Raw genomic sequence first — 20,270 nt, 5'->3', positions numbered from 1 at the left:
TCTCAGGTTCGTGTACTTCCTAATTTTTTTCTCATGGGCTTTCTGGTCATTGCTAGTGTTGGGCACTGCTATTCGATCAGATGGGTAGCCTTTTCCATCTTGTCCACAAGGGTTATGTCCGGTCTGTTGTGCGGGATGGTCTTATTATTATTATTATTATTAACATAAATAATATCTATAGTGTCAAATGCATCCAGTATACCATCACCTCAATTTGTCTTTAAATTTTTGTAATAGTCATGTTTAATGGGAGGGATTGTATTTCGATAGGTCCATCATGTCTTTTCTCTCTTTTCTTTTGTTACAGATCTACCAGAAGGATATAACAAGAGCTGGTTTGTTTTTCAGTATTGATTGTCTACCTGCTTGGGATTTTATAATATTTATTGAATTAAACTCTATATCTTTGTTAAACTTGTATTTGAATTGAGTAATTTGTGGTTTTGACCTCTCTAATTTAATCCATTGCATATTCAGCCAGTTGACTGATAATTGCATAATTGTTTTCTTTCTGTTAGTGATGGAATCTTCTAATGGTTTTATGGAAAGAAAATCCTGATGGGTCATCTCAACCACATCAGACAGTTTTTTCTTCTTACATGTTCTGATAATTTCGTACCAATCAGGTGCAGAAAAAATGTTTTGATGGAAGAGTGCTTAAAACACAAATTGAATTTAGTAGAAAATATGTTGTAATAATATTTTTCTTTAACTGGTGTTATTTCTTCTATTTCACATTGCGTGACATATAGTTCATACAATTTCTTAATATTAAGGTCTAGATTCAACTATTGTCACCTAGGATTATGAGCTCTTGAATAGTGACTGGTATAAGTCGGAAACAATTTTATATGTTTTATGACATGTGAGTCGTCAATTTTATTGCCAGGAACATCGTGACCTTGGCGATTGTATATTCTTCCGTCAATTATCAGATAGGTGTCCCTAAAATACTTCTTGCAAACACAAACATCTTGCCCATTTTGTCGAAAATAAAATGTGACAAAATGAGATCTTGGCTTCCCGTGGTATCTTTGGGACAATGTCTTTTTATTGTTGCAATCCTAATAGAATCCCATATAAAAATATTTTGTTTAACTTAACTCTCCAAGTTGAAAAATGCCCTCATGGCTTGTTCTCTTTGATCAGAAGTGATATTTTGATTACATTTCGGAGCACACTGACATGGTTTTTCTTGAAATTCTTTTGCAGGCATTAAACGTCCATTCCTATTTTTGTACTGCATACCTTGTAGTCTTTTACAGTTCTGAATATTTCAAGCCCATTTGTCAGGATTCCTGCTCCGTTTCCATCTAGTATTTGAAAGATTTATTTTGGTAACTAGGTTATGGGCAATATTTTCCTTGTTTGAATCTGACAATGAATTCGAATAAATACGAAAACGTTTCCTTGAATTGGGGTTTCCTAGTATTGGAGGATCACTATCTGATTCATTACTGTGCATGTCACAATAATAATTACTTGCCATCTTTATTTTACACCTGTAAATTTTGTTTGTTTTATGAAACAGTATACTTTTATAATATGTTTCTTGTTTAACACTTAAACAATAACCTCGATTATGGACAACTGTTGACAAACTGGAGTTAATTGAAATGGCTTCAGAAGCCATTTTGATTAACATTTCGATGGCAGAAGCCATACATGGTTCTGCCATCTCGTGGTGATAAATAGAATTATCCCCATTAATTGTTTGGTTTCTGAAAATCTAAGCATGTGCCCTGGTACTAAAATTGAGAAAATTACAGAAAGTGGAGTTGATCAAGTGGCCTCTGAGTGGCTCAAAACTGTGTTCTCTCTCCTACTCTGCAGAAGTGAGTAAAATTCGTCAATTCTTGACTCTGTTTTTTTTTCAATTATTGCCGAAATACTCCAGTTGCTTTCATTGGTTGTTATACCAAAATTGAAGCCTTGTATTTAGCAGTTAACCTTGACATCTGTGCCTCCACAATCTTGTTTGCTTGTACACTTTTAATTTTACCCTTCTTAACTTGTTTAGGCAAATCATTGGAGATGATGCCAGACTCCATGGGAAAATATGTGCCTAAAAATTCTGACTTTATCAGGATAGTTCAAACTAGTGTGCGGTTCAACTAGAAATGGCTCATTTAAAATAAGTTCCTATCCCAAATGTTTAAACTCATCGGTTGACATAGAATGGATATGTGAAATATGATTTATGGTTAGGTAATTGCATCTGTATTTCAACAATCTTAACAATGACAGCAAGATCCTTGAGGCTGTCACAGACATTCTCTCAGATATGCCAGACAAGCTGTGCTTTCTACCTGGGAGTCTAAAACGCTGATGGAACTGATATTCGGGTGACACTTAAGTCAAGTGGATCCAATTTTGGCAAAGTCCGGATGGTCTATGACATCCAAATCCTCTGCTTGCACCTTCACGATGGTGGGACTGTTAGTAATCCTGGGTATAACCACCTTGCGCAAGCACACTGTGGGTGACCACCCAGGTGTGAACCAACGTAAGCAGGGGCCGAGGTGTGGTGCCCACACCACACAGAGAAATGCCACCCCTCTTTGTTACCAGGCAATACTAGGTGGTAGATGACTCTCATCAACCAGTGCAATACCACCACTTTGCTTATTGGAGGCTTGAAGTGGTGGAACCCATGTTTAGTCTCCAGAGCTAAGTTCCGGTCAACCCTTCCCCATTTCTTCCATCATGCAGTATGATTGATGTCTTTTGAGGTTTTGATGAACACCATGGTGAGATCCAAACTTCCTTACATTTCAAGGGTACAGCTCTAAAATGGTGTTCGCAGGCCAGACACTAACACCGGACCGAATCTATTGGTAACTCTCTAGGAGGCTTCCGGATCAGCTAGTGTATAATCTTGCTACCTCTACTCTGCCAGATAGTGACTGGAGGAATCTGAGTAGCGTATATGCGGGGGTCATTGTCAAGGCCACATTATGTCAAAGATCTGGGTATATTTTTACTATGTGTGTGCCATATCCAAAATTTTCATTACTTCATACAGCATGTCTCCCCCACTTTTTCTTACTATTGAATACACCATGAATTGTTACTAATGTTACGCAGCTTATCTGCAAAAATATCTAAACCTCCAAACAAAACACTCCCTAGTTCATTTCACAAATATACATCATCTCAGTTCTAATCTCAACGATGTTCATTTCCACTTGCGGTCTGCCAAACCCCATGTACTTTTTCTGACAGAATCTCAGTTATCGGTTGATTCAACTACTGCTCATCTCACTTGCCCAAATTATTCGCTGTACGATTCCTTTTGCCTCAAACTTGTGCATATGCCTGTTCCAATATTTCCTGTCAGAGACTTGGTAATTTGGAATCTCCTCTTTTCAATCTTCTTTGGCTTAAAATCTCTACTGCATCCTGTCAAATTCATCTGTTGTCTATACTGTTCTCCCAACTCCAGTCCAACTTTCCTAACAGTGATGTAATTTTCCTTAGTGATATAAATGTTCACGACTCCAGCTGGCTTCTGTTTTCCAGTCACACAGACCCAGCTGGTCGAGATGCTGAGGCTTTTACAATTACTAATGACCTCACACAGATTGTTCATTTACCTACCAGAATACCGGACAATCTCAACAATACAGCCAACATGCTTGATCGTTTTCTCACAAACAACCCTTCTGAGTACACGGTCGAAGTGAGTGGTCCTCTTAGGCATCTCAGATCACAACTTGGTGATTGTCTCTTCTCCAATGGAGCCTTTATCTCATGACTGGTCCCACCCTCATGTTTGGCATTACAAGAATGCAAAATGGAATGACCTGCGAGATTTCTTTTCCTTGGTCAGATTAGTGTTTCCAAACTTCTAATGTCAACATTTGCTCAGATCGTGTCAGTGAAATTATTCTTTTGGAATGGAATCCTTTATTCCACACTTCACTTTAAAATCTCATTCTTTATCTAAACATTGGTTTTCCAATAAATTGCTAAGGCTGTTCAAGAGAAGAATGTTGTATATCGTAATTGGCTTGTTTCAAATTCTTCAGTTTCATTTTCTGCCTACATCAAAGCTTGCAACAATTGTAAAGCAGTTATTAATTAGTCCAAACTAGATTTTGAACAGGCTAAGAGTAGAAAATTTGCTTCTTGCCCTAATGGTAGCCGAGCATTGTGGTCTCTTACCAAAGCTATTGGCGCCAACTTTTGCCCATCTTTGCTCCCACCTCTGTCAAAAACAAATGGTTCTATTGTCAGTTCAGCCAAGGATAAAGCTGATCTGCTAGCATCCCATTTTTATTCCAACTCATGTATTAATAATCTTGGTAAAACACCTCCTACCATTCCCAATACTATCCATTAAATGCCTCCTGTTGCCTTCCATCAAAAAGATTTTGACAAATCTTGATGCTAAGAAAGCTCCAAGTCCTGATGGTATTTCTCCCCTTGTTCTCAAAACCTGTGCTACTGAACTTACTCCTGTTCTTTGCCGCCTCTTTTCACTTTCTTATTTCAAAGGTGTTTTTCCTTCTTCTTGGAAATTTGCTCATATCCAGCCAGTTCCTAAAAAGGGTGACAAATCCATCTCATCCAATTATCATCCTATTGCAATTACTTCAACTCTTTCTAAAGTAACGGAGAATTCAATTAACTGCCAACTCAAACTATCTAGAAACCTTACATCTGATCAACGATCACCAGTATGGATTCTGTCAGTGTTGATCCACTGGTGATATTCTGGCTTATGTTACCCATTTATGGTCAAATTCAATGGAAAAGTTCGGTGAAACACAAGCAGATGCTCTTGACATCTCAAAGGCTTTCGATCGTGTTTGGCATAAAGGTCTTCTAAACAAGCTTACATCTTATGGTTTGCCAACTTCTATTTGTAATTGGTTATCCAGTTTTCTCTCTGACCACTCACTGAGGGTGATGGTAGATGGCTCTCTGTTGTCTAACTTCTCCACTAATTTTGGTGTTCCCCCCCAAGGTTCAGTTCTTTTCCCCACTCTTTTTCTCTTGTATATTAATGACCTTCTTCCATTGACTGGAAATCCTATCCATAGTTTTGCCGATGATAGCACATCACATTCCACTTTCCAGTTTGAGAAACCTCAATCAGCTTCAACTTCTCAAATATTTGCTACCAATTCCTTAAAAGCCGATCTCCAGTTAATTCTCCAGTGGGGCAAACACAACTTAGTTGATTTCAATACTCCTAAAACTCAGTCCTGTCTTATATCTCGCAAAAAGGATTCTTCTGCTCCTTTGCTTATCTTTGGTGACACTCCGATTTCTAGGAAAGTTGATATATCTCTTTTGGGGATTACACTGATTTCTGATCTCTCTTGGCACAAGCACATTACAAATATTGCTTCCTCTGCATCTAAAAACTTGGTTTTCTCTTTCGCTCTCGGCGTTACTTTTCTTCCAAACAGCTGTTCACTCTTTACAAATCACAAATCCGTCCTACCATGGAATATTGTTCCCACATCTGGGTCGATGCTCCCAAAACCTCTCTCGGGCTTCTAGATTCCATTCAGAAGAGGGTAATTACGTTATTTGATGACTCATCTCTAACAGAGTCTCTCCACTCTCTGTCTCATAGGCTTTCTGTTTCTGCTGCATGCCTTTTCTACAGATACTTCCATGGGCACTGTTCTTCTGAATTGGCTTCTATAATTCCTGCTCTCTTTCAAAACAGTCTGAACACATGCCACCATCAGCTAACATCCATTTACTGTCCAATTCAAACTCACATAACCAACTTTTCGTCTTTCTCGTTTATTCATTCAACTGCCATTTTCTGGAACAACCTTCCTTCATATGTATTTCCTGAAAATTGCAGTCTACAGAAGTTCAAGTCTAATGTCAACAAATATCTTCTTTCGGCTTCTCAACCTCCACCGCATTCACGGCACTAAGTATTATCGGTTCTAATACCTCTCGTGTTTGGGGTTTTCATAAAAAAATAAAATAAAATAAAATAAAATGAGACCATTGTGTGTTATCAGTTTGACTGGTTTTGAAAGAAGTATGTCTTTACCAGTCTTCCCCTTCTCATATAGCTCTTGAGAGATTATAGAGATGGCTGCACGAAATCTAACAGGATCACAGTCTATTTCTGAAATCAGTGCAGTTCAGATTTCCCTGTATTCACCTTTTCTCTATGTTTACAGTTCCCCCACCCCCATCCTCATTTCAGTTAATCTTCTGATCTCAGTGACAAATTTTCTCCTAGCTGCACATGGTTTGTAAATAACATCTACATCTAGTTGGGGAAGTTGCCTCCCTCAGAAAACTACCAGCTTTATTAATAGGTTTGAATACCACATCAAGTCCCCTTTTTTAACATATTCTGTTCCTTTTTTATGCAAAGTATTATGACTGCTTTTTTGAATTTGTCTCTGCTATATTTTTTTTTTTTTTTTTTTTTTTTTTTTGTAAGGGAAGTACCATTCCATGCTTCTTGGAAACCCTTTATTAGAAAGGATTATGGAGATGTTTTTTAAGTTCATCTAATTTTTTTTGGATTGCAAATTTTTATTTATTTTTAATGAAAATCCCAAGCACAGGGCCATTAAAATCTATAGTACTTAATACCATGTATGGGTTGTAGGTTAAGAAGATAGTTGTTGACATTAGACTTGAATTAGATTCAAGTCTAATGTCAACAACTATTCAAGTTGACATTAGACTTGGTTTAGATTAGATTGTAAATTGTAATTTTCACGAAATACACGCTTTTCCAGAAAATGGAAGTTGAAGTAATAAAAGAGGAAGAAGAAAAATTGGTTCTGCGAGCTTGAAGTTGGATGCTAAAAGAATGCTAACTGGTTGTGGTACATCTTTGACATGTGCTTCAACCATTTGGCACGTTTGTTTAGAAGCCAATTAAGAAGAACAGTGTCCATGGAAGTATCTACAGAAAAGGCATGTGGCAGGAACAGAATGTCCGTGAGACAGAGAGTGGAGAGATTTGTTAGAGATGGGCCATTAATTAACCTAACTGCCCACTTTTGAGTGGAGTCTAGAAGCCTGAGAGAGGTTTTAGGGCACTGCTCCAGATTCAGGAACAATATTCATTAGTAGGGCAGATTTGAGATTTGTACAGAGTGAACAGCTGTTTAGAAGAAAAGTAGTGCCAGGAGTGAAAGAGAAAACCCAGTTTTTTAGATGTAGAGGAAGCAATATTTCTGATGTGTTTATGCCAAAAGAGATTAGAAGTCAGGAGAATCCCTAATAGAGATGTGTGATCTTCTAGAAATCTGAGTGTCATCGAAGGTAAGTATAGGAGCAGAAGAATTGGAGACTTACTTGGAGATGAACATTTAAGCAATTGTTAGTGGATATTCAAGTGGAAGCTGTTTGTGCAGGGCAGGGTTCCTCAAAATGGAAAGTGGAATGCAATGTGCTTTCACCAGCAAAACTATGAATAGGATTTCCAGTCAATGGAAAAAGGTCATTAATATATGAGGAAAGGAGTGGGAGAAAGAGCTGAGCCTTGGGGAACACCAGCATAACTGAAGAAGTTAGAAGACAGAGAGCCATTCACCATCACTTGCAGTGAGTAGTCAGAGTAAAAAAACATTTGGCAAACCATACACCTGATTACTCATAAGATGGAAGCTTATTCAGAAGACCCTTTGAACAAATTTAATGGAAAAGTTTGGCAAAACTCAAGCAGTTGCTCTTGACATTTCAAAGGCTTTTTATTGTGTTTGGCATGGCATAAAGATCTAATTAAGCTTTCATCTTATGGTTTGCCTTTTTTTTTTTTTTTTTGTAATTAGGTATCCAGTTTCTTCACTGACTACTCACTGTGGATGATGATAGATGGCTCTCTGTCTTCTAACTTCTCCACTAATGCTGGTGTTTCTCAAGGTTCAGTTCTTTCTCCCATTATTTTCCTCTTGTATGTTAATGACCATTCCATTGAATGGAAATCCTATCCATAGTTTTGCTGATGATAGCACTTTGCATTCCAGCTTCAACTTCTTGAATAGCTACTACCAATTCCTTAAATGTTGAACTTCAGGTAATTCTGCTCCTCTGTTTATTGGCAGAAGGACATCCATATGAGGAAAGACTCCAATTATATGAGCTACAGAGCTTGGCAACTAGGCTCCTCAAAGGTAATGTGACTGAGGTTTACAAATCTCTGAGGTGATTAGTAAAATGAATGAAGGATAATTCTCACTGTTCTAAACAATTCCAGAACTCTGAGTCATAAATTCAAATATTACAGGGCTTTAGGTTTAGATTAGATTGTAGGAAGTTTTCTTTTAGTGACTGAGTCATTGATAGCTGGAACACATTTCCCTCAGTGGTAGTTGAGGTTAACAGTTTGAATAAATTCAAAGGTCAACTGGATACTTACCTATGTGAGGAGGGAAGCATATATTTGTGTTTTCTTATCTATTTGGTTGGGGTTTATTTTATTATATTATTATTTTTATTATTTTTTTGACGGTTCAGCAAAAGCCTGTGGCTTCCTTGCACTATATGGTGAATACTGTTACTATTACTATATTCCATCATAACCACTAAGTCAGAAGAGTTTCTATAAAATTATTTTGACAATGAATACAATTATTAACTGTATTTAGCAGTCACACAAGCTTGAACCATAGCCCATTCAAAGTGCATATGCATATCTGCACCCTTGCGTTTGACCACTTGGCTACATCATTTTTGTAATATAGTCTGATATGAAGTTCTCTTGTCAATATACTGCATCCACAAGAACAGCAAAAGGGGGGGTCTCTCAATAATATACAGGAAGTTTGTACCTAAATGGAGATTTCATCGATGTGTTTAAGGCTATTATATATACCATTTTATATTATATATACTATGGTATATATAATATAAAATGGTATTTTTTCTTGTTCTAGGAATGAGAAAACAAGGGGAAGCTTCAAACTGAGGAAAGATAATTGTAGACAGGATATGAAGAAATTTGCCTTCAGTTAAAAAGTAATAAATAGTCAGAACAAGTTACCATGTGGCCTTGTTGCAGTCACTTTACACTTAACAATTAACAGTGGTTTGTGTAGTCACTTAATGGTTGCGGTTTTTCAAAAAAATTTTCCAAAAACAGCCATGATTGTAGTCTATAAATAAACCAGCCAGTGTTTATAGTAACTGTCTGATCCCCATCCCATTATCATGTGCAAATATCTCAAAGGGGTAAGGTGATTTAATTTGCCATTTTTAAACAAGATGGGCACCATTAACTTATTTGCGTTTGTCTGATCCAAACCAAATTTACAATAATGTTGAGAGAGCAAGAGTGCCCTTGCACTCTTGCTCCCTAAAACCAATTGTGGAATTTCCATTATCCGTTCATTACAAAATCAGTTAGATATAAAAGTAACTACAATACCTACTCTCAGAAGAAAAACTAAAAAATTATTTTTTGTTCTATTTGACAAATCAATTTTTGATTGATGCATTGCCTTTACTGTATACAGGCAAATTACACTTTACTGTATACAGGCAAAATACAGGCAAAGTGATTAAAGACAGAATTAGATAAATATTGGGAGGAATTAGGTAAAATATAAAACAGCGCTATATTTTATTTATTTTATCATTATTATATATTTTTTCATAGCAAGTGCTACATAAGCTTTGCTCATTTGCATCCTCCTGCCATTTTAATACAGTTGAAAAAATTGGGTGATGGAGAAAAAATTTTTTAGATTAAGGACACCACAAGGAACAAAGTCAATGGACTCTGTTGGGATAAATCAGATACATCCATGTTACAGTACTGTAAGGTTAGTCCAAGGTTCTATCAAGCCCAGTTGGTAGTCCTGTAGTTAACAGAAAAGTTTAACTCAGTATTATACTTTTCTGATGTATTGTTATATGCATTCTAATAATTCAAATAATTTCCTTTTTCAGTTCAATGGTCATACGGGATTTAACATTACGGAGTGCAGCAAGTTTTGGTTCATTTCACCTAATAAGGCTTCTTTATGATGAGTACATGTTCTACTTGATAGAACACCGAGTTGCTAAAGCAATAGGTGAAACACCAATAGCAGTTATGGGAGAGGTGAGTATGTGCATTAATTTTTTTATATATATATATATGTATATAAATTATAAAGGTTTTCAAATGAAATAGACATCCAGAATAAATATTTAGGATATTCATGGAATGAAAGACAGATACCCGCAAAACGAATAACAATGCCCTCTAGGACAAGATGGGGGGGGGAGGGGGAGTGTCAGATTCTGATACTTGTAACCCTCTGGACCTAAAATGTAGTTTATATTCTCTGAACAACCCACACCATAATTTGTGTGATGTGAATAACCTGGAAACATCTAGATCAATGGTATTCAATCCTTTATGTCAAAGAGCCATATTGGGGATTTTATAAGACTCCACATGCCAGGAAAGGATTGGGTTAATGTACAGTTTTGCTCCATAAGAATGAGAGCAAATGAAGGTACATAGTGTCTTCCTTGAAAAATAAATAAGCTACAGCATTTAAGTTTAATAAAAAAAAAAAAAACATATATATTTAAAAAAAAAAAACTTCTATTTGAACTTCTAGAAATGATATTGAAACACTTGTGGCTGTGTCACATGTATATCAGGACAGTGAGGTGCAAAGCTATATCTTAGAATGTCTAATATAACTAACAGTAATTTTCAGAATTCTTTTGTGTTCCAGTTAACCAGGAGTTGTGTGTGCAGGACCTCAAGGCCCCACATGATTTCAACAGTATCGTGCTTTCTCTACTTAGCATTAGCATTCGTTGAGGCATATGATGCAAGAAAGCAAGCTTATAGAGCATCAACCAAAAAAAAACCCCCTTCCCATTTCACCCATCCAATCACTTCAAATGTTTGTCTAGTTCAGCCTTAAATTTATTTAAGCTATCAACTTCTACAACAAGCTGGAAGTCTGTTCCAGCAATCAACTACCTGCTGGCTAAATGAAAGTCTGTTCCAGCAATCAACTACCCACTGGCTAAAGGCAAACTTCTGCACATCTATTCTTCAACAGTTCTTTCTCAATTTGAATCTATCCCCCCCCCCAGGTTCTTAATCTCAGCAAGTGGAAGTATCCTGTCAGCATTGAGCCTGCTCAACCATTCAAGGCTTTGTACACCTCAGTCATATCACTTCACAGATGCCTAGTCTCCAGATGCTCCAATTGACAGAATTTAAGCTTCTCCTGATAAGAGAACCCCTTTGTTCCTCTCAACAATCTTGTTGCCCTTCACTGTACTCATTCTAGCAACTCTACATCCTTCCTAAAATGAGGCCTCCAGACCTGTACACAGTACTCAAGGTATGGCCTGACCATTGCCTTATACAAAGGGATAATCACCTCCTTGTCTCTGCTAGCAAAATTCCTATATATCATTGACAAAACTCCATGACCTGCTCTGCCAGCCCGTCTGCACTGCACAGAGAACTTCATATCCGACTGCACAATTACCCCCAGATGTTTTTCATTCTCCACCTCCCTGAGTGTAATACCACACAGTTGGTACGTTTCTCATGGGTTACTGCTAACCATATGCAGTACTTTGCATTTGTCAATATTAAACTTCAGTTGCCACTTCTCAGCCCATCTACCTAACTTTTCTAGATCCTGTTGCAATATCATACTGTCTTTACTATCATTAACAACCCTGCCAACCTTTGTATCATCTGCAGACTTGGACATTATGCCTGATATACCTTCATCGATATCATTAATAAATACACAAAACAATAACGGACCCAGCACCGAACCCTGGGGTACTCCACTAATAACATTAGTCCACATAAGCAGTATCCATTGATTACCACTCTCTGTAATCTCCCACTCAACCATCATCGCTTTATACTTTGCAGCAACTTGCCCTTAATGCCACTCCAATTTGTACAGCAGTCTTCCATGTGCTACAATATCAAAAGCTTTCCTGAAATCCAAGTATATGATATCAAAATTATTCTTTGCATCCAGTTCCTTTTTGACCACATCGTAGTATCCAATCAAATTGGTCAGACAAGACTTCCCCTTAACACACCCATACTGTGTCTGAACTGTTACTGCAGTCTTGTCTGGGTGATCCTGCATCACTTCTTTAACCAGTGACTCCATTATTTTCCCTGGAACAGAAATTAAACTAACAGGTCTATAATTATTTGCATCACCCTTTGAACACTCTTTGTGAATTGGTGATACATTTGCACATCTCCAGTTCATGGGGATGCTCTCATAATTATGGCTGAGGGTTTTCTTACTTCCCTCGCTGCTTCCTTCAATATAATTGGACAGCATCTGCTACAGGTGCCTTTTTTATGTTTAACTACAACAATTTCTCCTCCACTTTGCTCTCCGTTATTACAAAATCATTTAGCTCCCTGTCAGAGTAGTAAACTTCTGTCCTCCCCTTCCTTACAGAATTCCTCATGTGTGAATGTAGATGCAAAATACTCATTCCATTTGTCAGCTATCTGAGCAGGATCACCAACATCAAGTGGCCCAATCTGATTCATCCTCTTCCTTCTAGAGTTTACATAAGTAAAGAAGTCTTTGTTGTTTTTCTTTGCATCCTTTGCCAGGGATTTCTCATAATCAGCCTTCGCTTGCCTAACCACCTTTGTGACTTGATTACAGACTAGCGTATATCTGCCATAGGCTTCTGTGTCATCTGCTAATTTATATCCATCCCACACATTTTTCTTCTCTAGCACGCGCCTCATAAATCTTGAACAGTATTTCTTAGTTAGTATGAAAAGCCTAGTAGCTTCCAAGATTAATTCCCTGAAGGCCTTCCATTTAGAATTCATTGTTTTTAACATCATCAGTTGATCCCACTGTATAGAATTCAAAAACTGCCTGAGACCACTGTAGTCACCTTTATGAAAACAAAAACCCTTCTCTCTACCCTTGATGGCAGTTACATCTTTAAGTAAATCCCACATCAGCACACTGTGATCACTGTCTCCTAGTGGTTCCTTTATCTGCAAATTCCTAATGCATGCGTGATCACTACTGATAATCAGATCAAGAGTATTACCCCCTCTGGTTGGCTCTCGAACATGTTGCTGTAGAAAACAATCCTCCAATAAATCCACAAAAGTCTTGCTTGTGTGCGAGTGACCAGCCCACATGTTCCATTCAATATCTGGAAAGTTAAAATCACCCATTACAAGACATTCTGATTTACTGGCCCACTCTATTTCTCTGCACAATTGTTCGTTGTACTCATCAGAGTCATTAGGTCTATGACACACTGCTACTCTTATTTTCTCTTTCCCAGTGTTTATGTCACACCAAATTGACTCAATATTGCACTGCACTGTCTACCTCATGTCAAATGGCTGCACTTAGTTAGATTTTGTGTTTCTAACTAACAGTATAACCCCTCTTCCCTTCCTACCCTGTCTATCCTTTCTGTACACATTGTACTCCCCAAATTCCAATTTTTAGTCCACAAAACTGAAACTCTTAATATCTTTCACAAAAGTGTTTTCTTTGATTTCTCCAATGAAAATTCCAGAAATCTCTGTTATAATGATAATGCAAATAAGAAAAATGCAGAATCATGTTAAGCCTGTCTTGATAATTATATGCATGTTTTGAAAATTGGCTGATTATTGAAGTGTTGGGCATGTTCTATTAAGTGGAATGGCTTAATAGAGAATGTGCCGACTTTACATTTTCTGCCAGCCCCTCCAGTTTTTATACCATCTGACTTTGTCCTGGAATATTTTGACTGGCTGGCATCCAGTTTTTAATGCATGCAGGTTTTTTGATTTACATTTCACTTGCCCTGATAAGGGAAATGATAAAACATATATCTAAGGCTGCTGCAGAAAAAGTTTAATTTAAAAAAAAAATAATTAAAAATATATGATTTTAATATAAGAAATTAATTTTTCTCAGTTATGCTAACAAATCCATTTAAGTTCCAATTTATCTCTTTTCCAACTTCCAGATCATCTAATAACCTTGATTATTCCTACCATATTAATTACATTTTTGTGATCAGATTACTGATTTTAGGAACATTTTTGCAGGCAGCTGTTGATTTGACAATCATATTAACCATTTTATGAGTAAATCTTTTAAATAATTAGATACACCAAGAAGAATTTTTTGCAATTTAAAGACTGCAGATATGTTGCCCTTCTGCACAAAGTCACCATTCTACCAGTCATTGCCTCTGTTGTCTGGAATCCCTATAGGAAGATCCACTTGAAAAAACTCTAAAACTGCCCAGCATAGCTTTGTGAGGTATAATTAATATGGTAGGAATAATCAAGGTTATTAGATAATCTGAAAGTTGCAAAAGAGATAAATTGGCACTTAAATGGATTTCCACGAACTTCTGTATATCACTCATGTTACTATCAGCCTCTCTGTTTACTTTCAACTCCTGATGTCAGAAGAATCATGGCTCATATCAAGTTTCTTTACAAAATTCTATCTGGGAAGTATGATTCTCCAGAGCTATTGCAACTTATCAGTTTTCATGTTCCTCCTCGGCTAACCAGCAGACTTTCCATATCCATCCATTAAACAGTGACATTAAGAAAAGCAGTCCTATGAACAGACTCTCCTTGGTTGCAAATAATCTTAATTTGGACTTCTTTAACAACTTTGTTAATATCTGTAATACCCTTAATATCCTTGAACCTTTCCTTGGTGCTGCTATAGTCTAACTAGACTTACTTTTTTTTTTTACCCCAGTAAGTTCCTAATTTATTATAATAATATTTAATATGTTTTTGTTATCATTACAATTATTTTAATTCTGTTACACGTGCACAGTAATTAGCTGCTTTGTAGTGCATGTTCTGTTTTAATAAAATAATATAGATTGAAAATAAATGTGGCATCAAAAAGTGAACAATTTTGAATTATCTCTTAACAGTTTTTAAGGTTATAAATGGGGTGACTTTTTCCCGAGTGCACATGATCCTTAAAAAACACTGGCATGCCTGGTTCAGAGTTAAAAACCTTGTTGATGGCTAGATCTGGCCTGTGGGTCATACTGTGAGCACCCCTGATCTAGATTTATTCCATACCCATTGCAGGGAAGATGATGATGTCAACATTCTTTTTTGATCAGCATAGACCGGTGTTTCCCAACATTTAGTAAACAATAGAACACCACAAAGGATTCCCTAATTTAGGAAGAACACCAGGTGTATGGGTGCCTCCGTAGCCAGGTGGGAAGGAGCAGCAGTGCGTAGCACACGCTTTTTGATTAGACCGGGGTTTGAGCCCATCACCACCAAATACGGAGGATGCGGAAAGGTCAGGGAATGACCACTGCATATCCCGGAGAATATGGCCTTAGTTGCTAATGCTCCTAAAAAACCAAATAACATAACAACAACCAGGTGTATGTGTGTGAGTGAGTGAGAAAGAGAGTAAGCTCTTACATGTATTTACAATACTTGTAAATAAATTGTATAAAAAATTATTCCTTATCATGAATCTCAAGTGAGGATTTTTATAAAAAATTACTTAATATTTAGGGAAGAATATATTTTTTGTATATTTGTTCATTTATAGAATTTTTTTTCTTCCTGCAGTCCAGGCTAAATTTCTTCCCCCATATTTGACTTCATTGCCTCTAGTTGTGGAATCATTTATAACAATAAACATTTCACCCTTGTTCATTTTAATTTCACCTCTCAGAGTCTTACACCTCAATGAAGTCTCCTCTTGGATGCCTAGTTACCAAGTTCTGTAGTCCACATATTTGAAGTCTTTCCTCATATGGATGTCCTCCTTTTGCTGACCTCAGAAGGCCCATTACCCATTCTTTTAACTCTTTCAAGCAGCTTAACATCATTTTTTTTTTTTTTTTTTTTTTTTTTAAGGTGCAGCCTTCATACTTGAATACAGTATTCCAGGTGTGGACTTAACAATTGCCTTGTACAGTGTGATTATATTTTCCCTATTTCTACAAGCAAATGTTTGATATATCATTGATATAACACTATAAGTCTTGTTTTCTGGCTCTCTGCGCTGCTCAAAGAACTCCTTGTCCAACTGTACTGTAACTCCTAAATCCTGTTCTTCCTCTACTGTTTTTAATTTGATCCCAGTGCATAAGTTATTTTGGGGTTACTGTTCCCCAAGTGTAAGACTTATTTTGTTGAATTAAAACATGGCTACTACTTTTCTAACCTTCCCTGAAATCTATCTAAGTCTTTCTGAAGAAACACTGTTTGGTGCTGATCATTAACCACTCTGCCAATTTTGACATTAAGCTCTATCCATGTCATTTAAGAAAACCAAATCAACTGTGGCCCCAGTACCGATCATTGGAGGAACCCCACTTCTTACATTAACCCAAACTGAAGAGGGACCATTAATCATAACCCCCTTGCCTCCTACCTAGCAGCCACCCTCTGATCCATCTACCCACCTGAGTCCAGGTAGGTAGATGGATTAAGTGCTTTGCTAAAATCCAAGTACACACAAATGACTGTCAAAATAACTAACCAGTTTGGTAACATGATTTTCCTTGGAATTCTGAAGGAAATATACTCTGTTTCCTTTAGAATTCAATTTCTGTTAAATGATCCTGATTGGACTCTTGATCATTGTCTCCATGACTCTCCTTACCAGTAAAGTCAGACTGACCTATCAGTAGTTACCTACTTTGCTCTTTGAAGTGCCTTTATGTATTAGTGATACTTGGCTCTTCTCCAGTCCAGGGTAATTTATCCTGAGTTCAGTGATGCTCTCATAATTAACTTTAATGGTTCTATGCACCCTCTTTCCACCTCCCTCCAAATTACTGAGTATATGCCATCAACTCCAGGAGACTTACTCACTTTAGGCTTGAAAGTTTTTCTAATATACTTCTTATTACAGAGCACTACATTTTATATGATTCAAGAAGAGGTACAGAGATATGGAATTGATTTATATCATTTGAAAAGTCTAAGGATATCCCAAGTATACTATATCTTTTTATAGCTGTTGCTAAGTGACAAACTGATTGTCTCAAAGAAGGTAATAATGGCTGGCTGATTTCTAGAATGTGAGTGATTGCATATCATGCACTTCCATTATCTGTATTTTGGTGTGTGTAGCGGTTTTTTTGTTAGCCTCTTCCATTTTGCAGTTTCTTGAAAGTTTGACACATTAATATTTAAATTATACATTTTTAAGAATTATTTGATTATATTTTAAAGGAAAAAATGACTGATTCATTTATCAAAATGTTTCTTTTTTTATGTAGTTTATTGGCTTGGGTACAAAAATAGGAAGTGAATCATCTGTTGAACAGAAGCCTATTTACCTTTCTAACTCGTCGCCTTCTGTTCCCAGAGGATTAATCGAAAATGGGTCATCTAATGAAAGTAATTGTATAAGCATTGGTCAGGACACCTTTGCTAGTGGTATTTCCTTAACCAATGGGTTAAAAGAATCATCTCTACAGACAAGTTTAATTGGCCAACCACAAGTTCGATTTGCTGGTAATGTTCCTGAAAGTGGAACAGGAGATGCCATTTCTCAGCAGCATAAAAAACTGAAGGCTGTTTGATGGCAATAAAAGTGTTAGTACTTACCGTAAACCACGAAAATGCTGTGTGGCAGCTGATTTATTATTGCCTCTGTGGTAGTGGTTGTTGTGTGCACCAGGGAAACAAATATACTATTGATAACTAACATGGCATTGTCACCAAATATTCAGGTTTGTGCTGTTTTAGTGAATAACTTCACTATTACAAACTTGTGTGAAATAGTGTCTAAAATCTGGTGCATTTGTGAAGGATGTGATAAATTTTGTCTTATTATTTAAGTAATATTTTAGTCTCTCTTCTACACATAATCACACACATAAAACATCCACAGAAAAACTGACACTTATACAGGATGTCTCTGTATTTGATGCCAAAGAAGAAGTTATTTTACCTAAGTCATGCTTTTGATAATTCTTATACATATCATTGAAGTGCCATGTCTAGTGATACCTAACACCCACAAGGAGTGTAGATCAAAATTAAGAGTGCATGAGCCATTGTACATCCCTTTTCTTTATTGTAAATCCTTTTGCATTCCTGTATGAAGAGAGTAAAAATTAAGTATAATCAGATTATATTGTCTTGTATGTAAACAGTATCTATTTAATCATCTGGTTACACTGTTTTATGTTGCCAAAGAGGTCACATATTAAGTATAAAATGGAATATTTTGTCATCATAAGCATTATTGTTTGTGTAGTGCCACTAATTGTAATACTTTATTTAAACCCGGTATTATAGTTCAATATATTGTTAGTTTCGTGATGAAAATGTACATGTATATATATTTGTTGTGGTCTTTTATGTTGCACAGTGCATGTAGAGTGTAATTTGTATACTGAAAGCTGTTTGTGATATGGTGGGAGCATTTTACTGTATGTACAAGTGTTAACAGTTGTACACCAGTTTTTATTTACAGTGTTGAAACTTAGTATTGTCATAGATCTCTTTATTTAATTTTTATTTTGTAAAAAAAGAAAAAAATTGCCGAAACTGAAATATTTTGGTCTAAAATATATGCCAATTTTATAACAGCAACATACGAAAAATATAGATATTGCTTACAAAATATACATTTAAAGTTTTTCTAAATCAGTGTAATAGAAAATGAAGGCACAAGAGAAAAAAAAAAAAGTTAAGTTTCCCTCATTAGAAAAGAGAGCAGGTTTTGCTGTTAGAATAGCATCACTATCTATCCAAGTGCTGCAGATATCTTTGCTCAACAGTAATCCATCCATTTGGTGTCTTACAAGGAAAGAAAAAAACTATATCACAGAAGTAATATTTGCACTAGCACATATATACAGACACACACATACAGACACACACACACACACACACACACACACACACACACACACACACACACACACACACACACATTGCTTCAGGGATTCTACCACATATAGATCCTTTGACACAAAAGTTGTTTTTAAAGAGCTAACTTGATCATTTGTACACTGTTCGCTTCGATATAAATTTATTTATAAGACCGGGTAATGTGCATTTTCACAGTTATAGTTGTGATTTCTTAATTACAATGGTTATTTATTAAACAAGACTGCCTGTATGAATAAATAGAATCAATATAAAATATTAATTTTTCTGTAGTTTTAAAGTGGTTATTCACATTTCCACATCCAATGTTCACACAATAAAGTATTTTGTATTAAGAATTTTTCAAAGATCAGCAAATTTCAGAAAGTTTCATAGTCCATTGCAAGTGTGCTCAGCTAATAGTATTTAGTGTGCAACTACACACCAAGTACTGTGATGTTCCATATGTGACTGCATGTTTCAAATGGATATTTTGAAGCACAGTTGAAAATAAAACAGCATGAAACCAAATAGTTTTTTGTCTGTTCTAGCAGATTTAATATCACTGTTGTTCAGTTTTTCCTAAAATTTTAAATAAAAAAGCAATATTTTTATTCAGATAAACAACAAAAAGAAAAAAAAAATCATCTCCTCTAAAAGCAGTGGTTCTCAAACTGGTGCCTCAAGGAATTCTGCACCTCTGATTTGGGAAAGCAGGGCATATTATGCACAGTCACTTGGTATATATTGGCTTCTGTTTAGTGCAGAAATTTAAAAAAAAAAAAAATTATGAAAAAATTTTTCAGTTTCATGTAAGGCTTTTTTCCCCCCCCTTCCTTTCTCCTTCCAAGAATATGTTGTGTGCCTAGTGGAGATAGTTTGAGAACTACTGCTCTAAAGCAATACTTCTCAACCTTTTTATATGACAACTTCCCCACCCACTATCTGAGTCTCACAACATACTCAAAACTAATTCCTGGAACTTGGGATTATGTTAAGTTTTAAGAAAAATTAAGCTGAGAATGTCCCCTTGCCTAGAAAAAAAGTATAAATCCATACATACAAAATGTATGTATGGATTTATACTTTAGCAGGACATATTATTTTACTGAAGTAGGCTTTAAATTGAAATTTGTATTGGAGATTTGCATTTTTGTTGTTACATCAGATGTTCTAAGATAAAGTTTAGTTTTTAGTAATTAATTATAATTCAAAATAACATTAAGAAATTGATGAATAAAAAAAATTAATAAAACATAATTTTCCATTTAATTAATGGGAAAACTTTCATAGCACACAAACCTGCAGTTTGTGTGCTATGAAACCGCACTAATTGAGAAACACTTCTATGAAGAATACACTAAACCCTCAGTTTAGCAGACTTCAGAAATAATGTTTGCCCCCCCCCTGAACCAGGCTTTTCATCCATATGGTACCTGGTTATATAACTGTT

At 36.1% G+C, this 20,270-nt stretch overlaps 1 protein-coding gene across 5 annotated transcripts in view; it reads left to right on the top strand.

Moving 5' to 3' along the window:
- The window catches only part of LOC150086088 (DNA-binding protein RFX2-like), a 483,547-nt gene extending 465,064 nt beyond the window's left edge, over positions 1–18,483 (top strand). For all 5 annotated transcript variants that reach the window (XM_090374368.1, XM_090374370.1, XM_090374371.1 and 2 more), the window contains 2 exons: positions 9,895–10,048; positions 17,215–18,483. In XM_090374368.1, the coding sequence (XP_090230494.1) occupies positions 9,895–10,048; positions 17,215–17,520 (460 nt within the window). In that variant the 3' untranslated portion in view covers positions 17,521–18,483. The remainder of the gene's footprint in view (positions 1–9,894; positions 10,049–17,214) is intronic.
- Positions 18,484–20,270: the final 1,787 nt, after the last annotated feature.

Source organism: Mastigoproctus giganteus, chromosome 5, assembly GCF_048544385.1.
Source record: "Mastigoproctus giganteus isolate SK-2022 chromosome 5, ASM4854438v1, whole genome shotgun sequence".
Lineage (NCBI taxonomy): Eukaryota > Metazoa > Arthropoda > Arachnida > Uropygi > Thelyphonidae > Mastigoproctus > Mastigoproctus giganteus.
Note: the sequence above shows the minus strand (reverse complement) of the source record. Positions and strands in the feature narration are given on the sequence as shown.